Source organism: Serinus canaria, chromosome Z, assembly GCF_022539315.1.
Source record: "Serinus canaria isolate serCan28SL12 chromosome Z, serCan2020, whole genome shotgun sequence".
Taxonomy (NCBI): Eukaryota; Metazoa; Chordata; class Aves; order Passeriformes; family Fringillidae; genus Serinus; species Serinus canaria.
The window spans coordinates 60,608,719-60,621,526 of NC_066343.1; the positions used below are offsets into that span (position 1 = coordinate 60,608,719).

Below are 12,808 nucleotides of genomic sequence, written 5' to 3' on the forward strand. Positions count from 1 at the left end.
TGCCAAATACCTGTGCCTCATTTTGCCTAGTCTTATAAAGATTATTTGAAATGCCTTCAAGTCTGTGGATAACCTTTCTTCCACCTGATTCAGGGAGAAAAAAAAATCCCCCCCACTTAACCTAAACATTGCTATGTATGAATATTATAACTATTTTACAAAATTTTCTTTAAAAATGTAGGGATAAGACCGAGGAGTGTGTCTGTTGGGGTTTTTTTGGAGTTTTTTTGGTTTGGTTTCTTTTTTCTCTTTCCAACTTAATGTTTCCTAACAAAAATCAAGAAGCAGCAGGGTCTTCTGTACTATCTGCAGGAACTAATTTTGCATGTATTGCTGAACGGCTTATGAAGGTAATGATACTTTGCTTTCTAATGGTGTGGGCTGAATTGAAACCTATGCTCTAGAGAAGAAAGGCTGACAATTATGATAATCACACATAAAGTGACTTACGTATTATACTTTTAAACACTTTGGTCCCACATCAGCAGCGTGCATGAAATCACACACAATTTTAAGCATACTGCTGCAGCCTCAAAGCTTTGGAGTGCTCCCAGTGAAACACTGCAGGTGTTAACATTAACTGGGAGGAGAGCACAATAATATCATCCTCTGTATCACAGCAGCTCTTGGCCACCTTTATCAAGAGGGAGCACAGGGATGTGGCCATTCCTTGCACGGTTCGCCAGGCTGGGCAGGGCAGCAGCTAACCCCACACACAGATGGGTTTTCCTGGCTGCCACTGCAAAACTGCCTTTCTGCCACACTCATACACACCTGCCAGGTCTGACTCTGTCCCACACCTTGGCCTACTCCCACTCCTGTGCTGTCCTGCGAGGCAATCTGAGGGATCTGTGGCTGGCTCCACACACACGTGTTGTGTGCAGGCAATGCTGCAGGAGGCCAGCACCACTGATGCCCAAGCCCTGCACTCCTGTGGGCACAACAAAACATCAGTCTGCTCCTGCTCAGCTACACACTGGCCACGGGGCCATGTTTTACAGCCATGGCATCATGTGAGCAAAGCGGGGTCCCATGTGTCAGCACTCATTCCTTGTCCCACTTTTCCCTATTGGCAGGAGGGACTGTGAGCTACAGCCACAGGACAGCTGCAGCTTGCTCTCTGCAAGAAGCCCGGCCTTGATGCTATCTACATTCTCCACCATGTCACCATTATTTCCGTGTCCATCTTGCACATACAATACAAACACATCTGTTTCCCAGTTTTGGGAGTGTGAGTTATTGCTATAGAGTCTAATGAGCTGAGATAATTGAGGCCATCATTTGGCTATAAATAGACCTTACACCACATGCATGGGAAGGAGTGGGGGAATCCTTGTGCTCCGGCTTATTGCTATACAGAAAACTAGGAACAGAGTATGTTCTGTACAGAATAGACATACATATATGGGAAAAGGACTGCTCAGCTACAGGTTTTATAGATTTTAATTATATGTTTATGTCCATTGTCATTCTTTCTTGGCAGCTGGATAATATGACTTTCACTGCCAAGCTGTTTTTTTTTTTCCTATTTGGCAGCTATTCAGTTTTTTTTTCCCTTCCATTGATATGATGAGACTTGAAATTACGATAATGGCTTTGATTTGTTTTCTTTAACAACCTGTTTCTAACACTTGACACCTACGACTACTTATCCTCTTCAGTGGAGGACGTAGTGCCTGGACCTAGCAGAGGGATGCAGCTAGCTCCCAAACTGGTTCTCTCCATCTCTGTTGCAATCTATTGAGGTCTAAGTAGGTATGTAACCTACAAATCACTGGGATAAAAGACTACAGCAGTTCTACAAGTTTCTGTCAGCCAACACAAATTATTCTGAACATAAATTCATTAGCAAAATGCTTGCTGCTCTGCTGGCTCCCAAAGGAGCCACAGTACACTCATGTAAGGGGGACTTCAGTCTACTCATGGACGTTATACTCTATAACTGCTCCTCAGAAGGATTATTTTCTCCAGTTGCGTCAATGTTCTTAGAAAATTGTTACAGTAATACTTTGTTGAAACTGTTATTACCTGGCTCTAAACTTTTCAGTTCTGTTTTCACAACTCCAGCAATGGATATGTAACTTTCAGACATTACTGTCTCAACCCTATCACTGTTAAGTCCTCAGTGTGCCTTTGTGAGCACACTTTAGCTTTCACTCTTAAATATGAAGCCTTCAAACACCTTCCATTATTGAAAATTGTCATGTCACATTATGGTTTCCATAGGTACGACTTAAAACTCAGCTGCCTCTATTTGATGCTTCAGTAAGTAATTCAGCAAGAGCTACACACTGTTGCCAGCACCAAAGTGGTGATGCTGTGTGCATTACAGCAAAGCAGGCTGTGGGAGTATGTATACTACCCAAGGCTCTTCATTTAGTATCCAAAATTTACTTTTGGTGGTAGCATTTTAGCTGAATTATATCACTTGTATCATGGCCCAATCTCACCTATTTTCATATATTTACTGCACACATTAGCAAGTTATCTGATGATCAACTCTGACAGCCTTGTCTTGGATTTACAAATCTGATCCACTCTGTATTATACAGTCTTAATCTACACAGGATAAAAGTTTGCTGTAGCTATGCGCTAATGGACTTAAACCTTAATCTGTAAAGGCTTATCCTGTGAGAAATTTAATTTGAGAACATGTGCTGCTTTGAACTCTATCAACTTGCAGCAGTACTTGAAGAACACCTTCCAGCTGAGGACATCAGCACAGAGCTTCCCAGACTGGACACCATCACACCCTGACATGTCCCTGAAACCTTCCTTAAGACACATGTCAGAGAAGGAAGACACAGTCAGCAATAACATTAGGTTAGAAATTTAGGACAAAAACAGTCAACAAAGAACCGGCCCACTGAGTCAAAATGAGTGTTTTATGATCAAAGCTGCAAAATGGCAGAAAGTCCTTACCATTCCCAACACACTGAACATCTCTTCATCATAAAGCACACATATATCATGCAAAAGCTTGAGATGTGAATGAAATCAGCTCTTCAAAGGCCCTGAAGGGCTGGATTTTAATCAGTAAACACATACTGATTCATTCTCCGCTCCAAGCTAACTACAGTGTGAAATGTTCAGTTGCTATCTGCCTTTAAAATATAGGGCGTGATGGCACAGAATATTCATCAGGTTTCAGGGACACTAAAGTCACTCAGGCTTGTAGGCTATCGGGACATGCTGCAAATAACACTCAGAAGGAAATTTTGAGGTCTATTAGACAAAAGACTTGGCCAGGAAACGAGCTCCCATGTGCTGTGCGAGTAACTGCTGCTCGTTCAGTGCTTTAGCTTGCCATTTACTTAGAAGTTCCCAGAGGTCAAGTTTTGTGACATTTAAGTGAAGAAACTGTTAATAACACATGGTGAAGATTTTTTTCAACTATTTGTCCCTCTGTTCATTGTCAGCTCAATGCATTAACCAGTAAATCACTGGTATGACTGTGCATTTTATTAATCTCAGTTTCTCCCATTTCTTAATGTTGAATAGACTAATATCATTCTCTCCCACAGTTTTTATTGGTTAAAAAAATAAATCTAATAAATGTTTTAGCATTCTTTCACAGAATCCATTTTTTTGGCATCACAGTTGATTTCTTTCTCTATCTGCTTCAAACACTGGTGTTTTGATGAGACAGAATCTGCTGCTTATCAGTGAAGAAGATCAAAATCACACTTCTTTAGAGTCTCTAAAAGAAACAATACTTCTTTGAGAAACATTTCAGAAAAGCTACAGATAAAGAACAAAAAAGGGCAGAGGGTTTCATATCATTCACAGTACTTACACTGTTAAATAATCACAGGTGCACCTGTGGTGCAGTCCAACAGCACTACCATAAACCTTTACTTGCACAGCACCTGCCATCCTCGCTTCCCTCTTCTGCTTCTGACAGCCTGTGCTGCCTGAAGTATCTGTGCAGTGTCTTTGTGAAGGAAATCGGGGAAATAGGCTCCCTGAAAACATGCTTTTGTTCTCACCTGCTTCTGTTTCCTGTGAATAACATGCCACATCAAGACTGGCCACGTGGTTACGCAAACACCTTTGCCAACCCAGCTCAAAGTACTAAAGTAAGGCTGGGCTGGGCTGAGAAGCTGGGAGCCCCTCTGTGAGCCAGCACGACCACAGAGCTGCACATGAGTGCTTGGCTCTGGCTGACCCCAAGAGGCACAGAGTCTGCAGGCTTACCCTGGAGAGCACCAGCAGCCTCATTAAGGTCTCCAGCACAAGTGCTCTGCTGGCCCTGTGCCAGCCTCCTCAGGCTCCTGAAAGATCAAGCTTTATCTACCATGCCAAAGAGAAGCTGGGCGCTTTCTCACTCCTATCCCCAATGGCTCCAGCACCCCAAGCTACAGTCCATCTGAACTCGTGAACCCATGTTCTCACCCTGACCCAGCTGATAAACCATGCCTGAAAAAGAGAAGGGACCGTGAAAATAATCTTAACTAATGGAAAATGATTGGTACACGATACACCTGGAAAACATCAACACCCTTTCAGATATTCTCATTTGAATACAGCAAATTGTGGTAACATGTACACATGTGTCACGGGCAAGGATGTTGCACTGTACCTGGGTAATCCTCAGAGACATGCACTGAATAGGACACACTGTAAAAAAGAAGAAAAAAAAACAACATCAAAATTAGAAACAACAACATTAACTGCTGGCACAACACTTTTTCCTGCTCCTGTATTGTTTTATGCTTATTTATAGCTTCCTGACAGTTTCCGGAACAGAAGGTAACATCTATTTTGATGGCTTTTGAAGTGCTCAGCTGAAAATAAAAAGCGTCATGCCCATTTTGAAAGCTTACTTTGCTAAATTGGCATATCCTGATTTCAGTGTTCTTAAAAGGAGTATCAAGGCTGCATTATATTCCCTTTAGAGTAACATTTCACTTCTGATTAAAAAAAAGGTCACTCTTTGAACACCAGAACTAGAGAACTAGTAAAGCTCAGTTTTGCCTCTATTTGGCTTCTGTATTTGACTCTAGACTCAGCAGGAGGCCCCTCTCATTGCTGTACATTTCTCTTAGTTTCACCAAGGGCTCTGGATGTCTTGGGCTCCTTCCTTCCATCAAAACTCTGTATTTTACATAGCATCTGTAACTTTTTGTCAAACTGTGTTCAAATTAAAATTTGAGAGAGCCACAGTCATGCTGAAGAGCAGCTTCACTACATGGATTCCATGAATCTGTTTCATCAGAAAACAGTCACTCAATACCATCATCCTGATTCTGCAGCTCAGTTACATTTGCTTTCTTTATGTTCCAGTGAGATCTTAGTTAAACTTGCTGCTGAGAGCAGGACAAATAGGCGTGGTGGGTTGCTCAGTTATCTAACTACCCACCAAGTCCTTCTGGTTTTAAGTTTAGTGTGCATCTTAATTTTTGTATTAAAAACAATCAACTATGAAGCACACTGAAAGGTTTCTGTTGTGTAATTCACATTCTCTCCAATTCTAAATCCTCTATATTGTGTCAGCTTACACATTTAAATAATATATGGTGTGGGCTCATGTCTGTAGTGAGTTAAGCCAAAGGACAGTACAGTCCTCTTAAGAAATTTTGGTATGTATTGCACAAGCTGAAAAATTGCTGAGAATTGGTTCATACAATCTTTCTAAATGACATGAATACAGCTTCCATGTAGACAAGAAACTGAAGCCAGGTATGACTTTCAATGTTTCTCTCTCAAGGGTTTCTGTTAAATGAGTTCCATTTTCACAATCCAGTGACTGTAAGAGGCAATCAATTCCCTCACACTTGCTCCTGCAAGTCTATCTATTAACACACAGCTCTGTCACCTGTTTCTGCACACCATCTATTCCAGAATATTTTATGTATTGCTTGACTAAGACACAAAGATGCCTATTTCTTCAACAGCTGCAAATGCTCTCATAAATTGAAGAAGAAAGAGCATTTATTACAGCTGACCATGGATTTTGCCACACAACTGCTGATTAAAATCCCATCACTGCACAAATTCAATATTTTATGACTTTTCTGGTTTAATTACATTTTAGATATTTTGAATAGGCAGCATCTGTATCTCCTCATCTTGGGAGTATTTTTCCTAAGGACTGGGTGTGGGAACTCAGCACATCACTCCTGATGTCCAGAGCTACCGAGAGAACCCTTGGGGGGGTGTCGGAGGTCTTGGAATGTTGCCAAAAGCACTTGGTGGCTTGATTTTGATCCATCTAGGGATGTGCCACCGATGTATGAGGAGATGGAACCTGTGGGAATTTCTCGGGTGTGAATGGTGAAGGGAAAACATAGTTATAGGGTAAATTACAGATTTTGGGGTTTTGGTACAGGGGGGTTATGGAGACAAGATGGAGGAAACAAGGCATGTCACAAGACTCTTCTTTCTTCTTCTTGTCATCCATCTTCTGGTGTGGTGTTGGCACTTGGGGATTGGTCTGGGGTGAGAGTGTATCCGGTGACAAGGGTGATAGGTATTGGGGATAAAAGGTAAATATGATATACGTAGTTTTTGTTATAAAAGATGTGCCCGCCTCGGGGGTGGTCAGAGTGCTTTTGGCTGCCCTGCTGGTCTGATCCCAGTCGGGCAGAGAAGGGACTTTTATAGATAAGATATAATAAACAATTCTGAAGACCAAAAAACCCTGGAGTCCAGACTCATCTTTCATGACCCGGCCTGCCAGAACCATCCTAAGCGTGTGTGGGAGCAGAGACGAACAGCCGAACCCCATAACTGGGTTGTTTAAATCTAATTAATCTGTCATCATGTATAGTATCACTATTTTAAATAAATAAATATTCCAAAATAAGGAAATGGTATATCTCAGTGCACTCATATATAGAGAATTTTGCTCTGTGATGCAGAAAAAAAACAGAATACCCCAAAAAATTCCTGAGTGCGTGCTTGTTCTCACCAAACCCCATCTTCTAGAAATGTTTGTGACCATGAGTTCTTCCTTCTACTACTGAAAGAGCTACTGAAAGCGCCTTACTCTTTTAGACTGGCTGCTTGCACACCTCTTTTCTGCCTCCAGAATTTCTGGGTATTGGTTTGTTCCAATACTGAGAACAAGAACAGGGGCTGAAGGGTTTCCCAACCTCTTGAGTGCAGATACTCAAAATTCAGCTGGGAAAAGACATCAGCAACCTAACCTAATTCTGAAGCTGGATTTGATTTCAAAGCTAACTTCTGCTTAGTCAATGTGTACATGTACAGAAACCTGATGGAACTAGAGTTTTCTCTTCCTTTTTCTTCATCATGTGGGTACCTCTGCCAGCAGCAGCTGTGGTGTTGCCAAACAGAAACTAGTAACCAAACAACATACTGTTTGTCTTGTGAGGTGGAATAAATTAAAAGGTTAAGGAACGCACTAGCTAGAAATAGTCTCAAACCTGACTGTTCAAACTTGGGATCTGATCCAGAGCCCAGTGAATCCAGTAACAGGGAGAATAAATCCACTCCACCTCCCCCAGAGAGAGGTGGTAGTGCTTGGCTTCAGCTCGTCAACTCATCTTAGCTATGCATGGTTTATGGAAGCAAAAAGTGGAAATAAAACTACTGAACAAAAAAAACTTGGATTTTTATCTGAGCTCTCCTCTGTGATTGTCACACACGGTCACCCCTTGGCACATTTATCTGCTTTTAGGATAAGCTGCTTCCTACTGCCTGCACACCTGATTTGTCAGAGAACAAGATATGCCAGGCAAACAAAGGTCTCCCAAAGGTTCCTGTCCTCCAGCCACCCAAGCATTTTCCCACTGACTTAAACAAGATTTAGAGCCAAGCCACAAACACACGACCTGATGACTTACAGCACCTTACACAGCACAGACTCCAGTGAAGATGCAGATGTTCAACACCTCTCAGTATCAAATCCTCCCAAAGCCAAAGAAAGCCTTTATTGAAGCAGCTTTCTTATTTAAGAACTCAGAAATGCAACTGGAATTAATTTAGGCCTGGCCCTCACATAGAAGAACAACATGATTATTCCAGTGAGGGAAATGATTTTTCCCTCTGGCAATGCAGCTCCTCAGCACACCCTTACTGCAGTTACTAAATACAGCTTACAGCAGTATAATTTATTCCTGTTCCCATAAACACATTCACCATCGCTCGTTCAGTTATATTGCTTTAGCTACAGGAAGAGTTAAACTCCTGGGGTATAAACAAAGCCTCTATGATGGTGCTGTTTCTGCTTTACTCAGACCCTCTACAGAAGACATCCTGCAATACCTACGTTTCTCAACCCTTAAGCTTAGAACAAGCTTCAGACTCAAAATGGCCTAGTAAATTTTTTTTTTGTTATTTAATAAATAGTAAAGTACTACATGAGAAATTAGTAGGAACTGTCATGTTTCATTTTTTTAATGTAAACTTCTTATTGCTTGAAATAATATTAACATTGACAGCCTTGGCTTAGTAGCAATTTTACTCACGGGGGTCTCATTGCAAGAATTTTCCAGTGTGTTTTAACAATATCTATTCCTTCAACAGAAAAATTATTATGCAAGAGCTCATCTCCATTGGAGAACTAATTCATCAACCAGATGGGTATGCACCATGTAATTGCTATTTTTTAAATTAATCTTTCCCAACTGAATACAAAATAAGCAGATTCATCTTCATCTGACATTACTACAATTTCTCAAAGCTAGTTAAAAAGGAGTAGAAAGTCTTAACTGATTCTATTACCAGGCAAAAATGTTACCCCCAAACTGCATCTCCAGGGCGAAGAAAAATATTCATGAAAACCAAAAAAAGAGAGAAAAGCAAAAGCTACTGCAGCAAAGCACACTCATAAAAAGGAAACCAACCAGCTTCACCTCTCTATATCCACCTGTAAGATTGCTTCCTGAACCTTGAGCTGCTGTTTCACCCATCATGATACAAACCCCATAATCAGATACACATCCTAAAGCCACAACAGCGATGCTATATCTGGGATGCAGCTACCCGTTAGTTCCAGGTTATCTCAGCTCCAGGCCACCCATTGTTCCTGTCTAAGAAAGAAATCCTTCAAGCTGAACTTCCAGCTGTTTTGCACAGCAGGAACAGTGTGAAGCATCTGGTGCAAATCTAAGATTTATGCCTACGGAATAGTTATGACAATTCAACCAGCTCTTTCCCATGGTAAGAACTGACTTACTGCCTTATTAAAGTGTGGAAATTGTGATCTAGTTTCTATTCCAGTTTTAGTCATCTCTATTAGAGGCAGAACTCTATGTCCTAATGTTGTTTCTTACAAACTTGATGAAGAAAGAAAACAGGATTTTTTGTCATGTGGCATCTGGTGGTAATGCGAATCTATAACAAAACACAAAAGAAAGAGTAAATAGGACTTAACCATAATGCATCTGAAGCTACAGAATTCACAAGAGATTTTGTTTACGATATGCCAAAATCTCAGATCTAGCTCATCAAGGATGTAATGCAATCAGCACAAAACTTTAGGCCTTAAGAAGGACACTGAAAGTCAGCAAAACAAGCTATGGATAAATTTGAAATATGAAACGCTACTGAGGTATTGATTTTATGCTGGGGTCAGATTTTGAACTAGTTGGTGAGATGAAAAAAATATGACTGAAACTTTGATACAAAAAAAAAACCAAAAAACTGTGCTGGTGACAACTTTGGGCCAAAGGACCTGTTTAATGATCTACATTATATTTCTGAAAGTACAGCATCATATACACATCATGCTTTTACTCTCTTCTAGGTGAAACTGTAGAGAGGAATAAGATCCAGCTGAAAAGATGCAAGTGGAATTGTATTCTTTCACCACTTACTAGCTATAAACTCACAAAATTCTTACGTTTTCAGTATCTGCACACAACATGCCACAGCAGATCAACATTTCATGAATGTTCACTAATTGTACAGTAAATACTTCTATCTTCAAGTTTTTGTTTTCTTATCTTTGAGAATGCTTACAAATTCTTCAGTGGATTCCTATTACTGTCACAGCCTTTAGTCTCCTTTTCTACTTCAATAAAACCAGCATTTAATCCTGAAACCAGACCATTCATATTGCCTTACTTCTGACCTGCCTTTGTCCTCAAACAAAATAAAATTCATTCCAAAAAGCCTTTCAGCATGAACACAAGCCACTCTCACACTCTCAATTCTGAGATCCACTTTGGAACCTTATAACCTGACAATGAACCACATCACAAATACAGGGTAGAAATTATGATGTTTGGAAGACAAATTGTGGGATTGCACCCAAACAAAACTTTCAAATTGCATTTCTGAAATAGTCGACCTTTGATGAAGTGCCTTGAGAGCGGGTAGATGAAGGCATTTAGGCATTGACCAGATGAAAAATTAGGTACACTATTTACACAAAAAACTGGATTAGAAAACATAAGAAAAAACACAATTTTTTTTTTTACTTTTGTAACTGACCTTACATGAATTAGACTATGTGAAGAAAAGTACAATTCAAAACTAATATTTAAACACACTGCAAAAGATTCCAATGTCAAGTCTTTCTTCCAATTTGTATGTAGATTGCATGTATGCAAATAACAGCAGAAGAGATGTAGAAGCCAGAAGCACCAATTTTCTATGGCAAAAAGGTATCTCCTGTTTGATGGACACACCAAACGACAAGTCCTATAAGTCACAGCCTGGAGACAACTGTTTTATTTTATGCTGAAAACAGAACAAACAAAATAACTTTAACAACTGATAAGTAAGCAAACAATATTTCAGCTACGATAAATAAACTTAATAAAACCTCTCCATTTGGTGTTCAACTGCCACAAGTATGAGTGAATGATAAATGTTAGGTTTTTCAACGGATTATGAACAAGTAAATTAGCAAGATACTCCATCACTTGGTATATATGAGAGCTGTGCTGAGAAACACTTCATTACATTTCAGTGGAGCTCTTAAAAAAACAATAGAAGAATGGGAAAATAATCTTGATTTCCACTCTGGAGGTTTTGAAAGATTGTATCTCGCTTAGCACACATCAGCTGAGGAAGTGGTCCACTGAAGATCATATTCAGAAACACACACAGAACAATGGCAGCATTCTGTATTTTCTTACCTGGCAGATTTTGTAAACAACTCCTGCTGGCATTCACTTTTGTCCTCACCAAAAAGATATGGAGACTTTTAGAATGCACTTATAAATATACATTTACAATTATAGAACACAAATTTTGTTCTGCTTCTTCACTCAAAGGGTAATTAGGCATTGGAACAGACTTCCCAGGCAAATGGTGGAATCACCATCCTTGGAAGTATTTAAAAGGTGTATGGATATGGCACTTGGGAATATGGTTTAGTGGTGCTAAGAGTTGAGCTTGATGATCTTAGAGGCCTTTTCAAATTTCAGCTATACTATTATTCTATTACATATCACAGAATCACAGCATGGGTCAAACTAGAGGAAACTACAATGGGTCATCTGGTCCAAACTCCTGGGCCAAGCAGGATCACCCCAAAGTACATGGCACAGGTTTGTGTCCAAATAGTCCTTGAACATCTCCTTTATAGGAGACTACACAGCCTCTCTGAGCAACCTGTTCCAGTGCCTGGTCACCAGCACAGATCTTTCTCATGTTCAGGTGGAATTTCCTGTGCACCCCTCACTGCCCATTGCTCCTGTCCCATTGCTCGGCAGCAGCGAGCAGAGCCCGGTCCCTGCTCTGACCCCTCCCTGCAGACACTGACAGACACTGATGGGGTCCCCTCTCAGCTGTCTCTTCTCAAGGCTGAACAGGCTCAGCTTCCTCAGTCTGTCCTCATAACAGAGATGCTCCAATCCCTTGATCATCTTGGCAATCTTCCACTGGACCCGCTCCAGGAGTTCCTTGACTCTCTTGTCCTGAAGAGCACAGAACTCAGCACAGCTCTCCAGATGTGCCTCAGGGCCAAGAAGAGGGGCAGAATCAGCTCCCAGATCTGCTGACACTGTTTTTCCTAATACACCCTAGGTTACCATTGTCATTCTTGGCTACAAGGACACACTGTGTCCTGGCTCAGGGACTTCAGGACCCCCAGGTCCTTCTCCACAGGAGACAAGGCTGGCCAGCAGGTCAGCCCTGAGCCTGTACTGACACTTGAGGTTATTCCTCCCCCAGGTGCAGGACCCTGCATTTGTCTCTGCTGAATTTTGGATTGTTCTTCTCTGCCTACCTCTCCAACCTGTTGAGGTCTCTCTGAAGGGCTGCAGAGCTCTCTGGGATATTGGCAACTCCTCCCAGCTTTGTGTCATCAGCAAACTCCCTGGGGAGGCATCTGCTCCTCCTCCTCCAAGCCACTGATGACATTAAACACTCCTGGGCCCTGTATTGCCCCCCGGAGTACACCACTGGTGACAAGACACTGTGCCACTGAATACAACCCTCTGGGATCAGCTGTTCAGCCAGTTCTCAATCCCCCTCACTGTTCTCTCATCCAGTCCACACTCCCTGAGCTGGCCACAGGGGTATTGGGAGAGACAGTGGCCAAAGCCTTGCTGAAGTTATGGGAAACCATAAAAAAAGTTCACAAAACTCAGTGAATCCATGAATACTCTTAGGCAGTACAAATCAGTACATTCTGCACTCCATTCACGTATGATACCCTTACAATACAGCCTCAGCAATGTGACAAAACCATAAACTGCACTAAGTAAATGTTTCAGTTGTAAAACACTAACCACAAAGTGACATGTAACTCAAAAGGCACTGACAGACAAACAGTGTTAGAATCATGACAGAAATACACAAGAGAGCCAATCGCATAACATGGTTCTGGAAATAAAAATTTGCATAAGGTTTTTTAAAATACAAATAATTACATAGGCTTTTGCTC

The 12,808-nt window shown here is 41.1% G+C and overlaps 1 protein-coding gene across 2 annotated transcripts in view; it reads right to left on the minus strand.

Annotated features, from left to right (window-relative positions):
* The window catches only part of PARP8 (poly(ADP-ribose) polymerase family member 8), a 114,834-nt gene that overhangs the window by 53,597 nt on the left and 48,429 nt on the right, over window positions 1-12,808 (minus strand). For both annotated transcript variants that reach the window (XM_030237023.2, XM_050987092.1), the window contains exon 3: window positions 4,583-4,620. In XM_030237023.2, coding sequence (XP_030092883.2) covers window positions 4,583-4,620 — 38 coding nt within the window. The remainder of the gene's footprint in view (window positions 1-4,582; window positions 4,621-12,808) is intronic.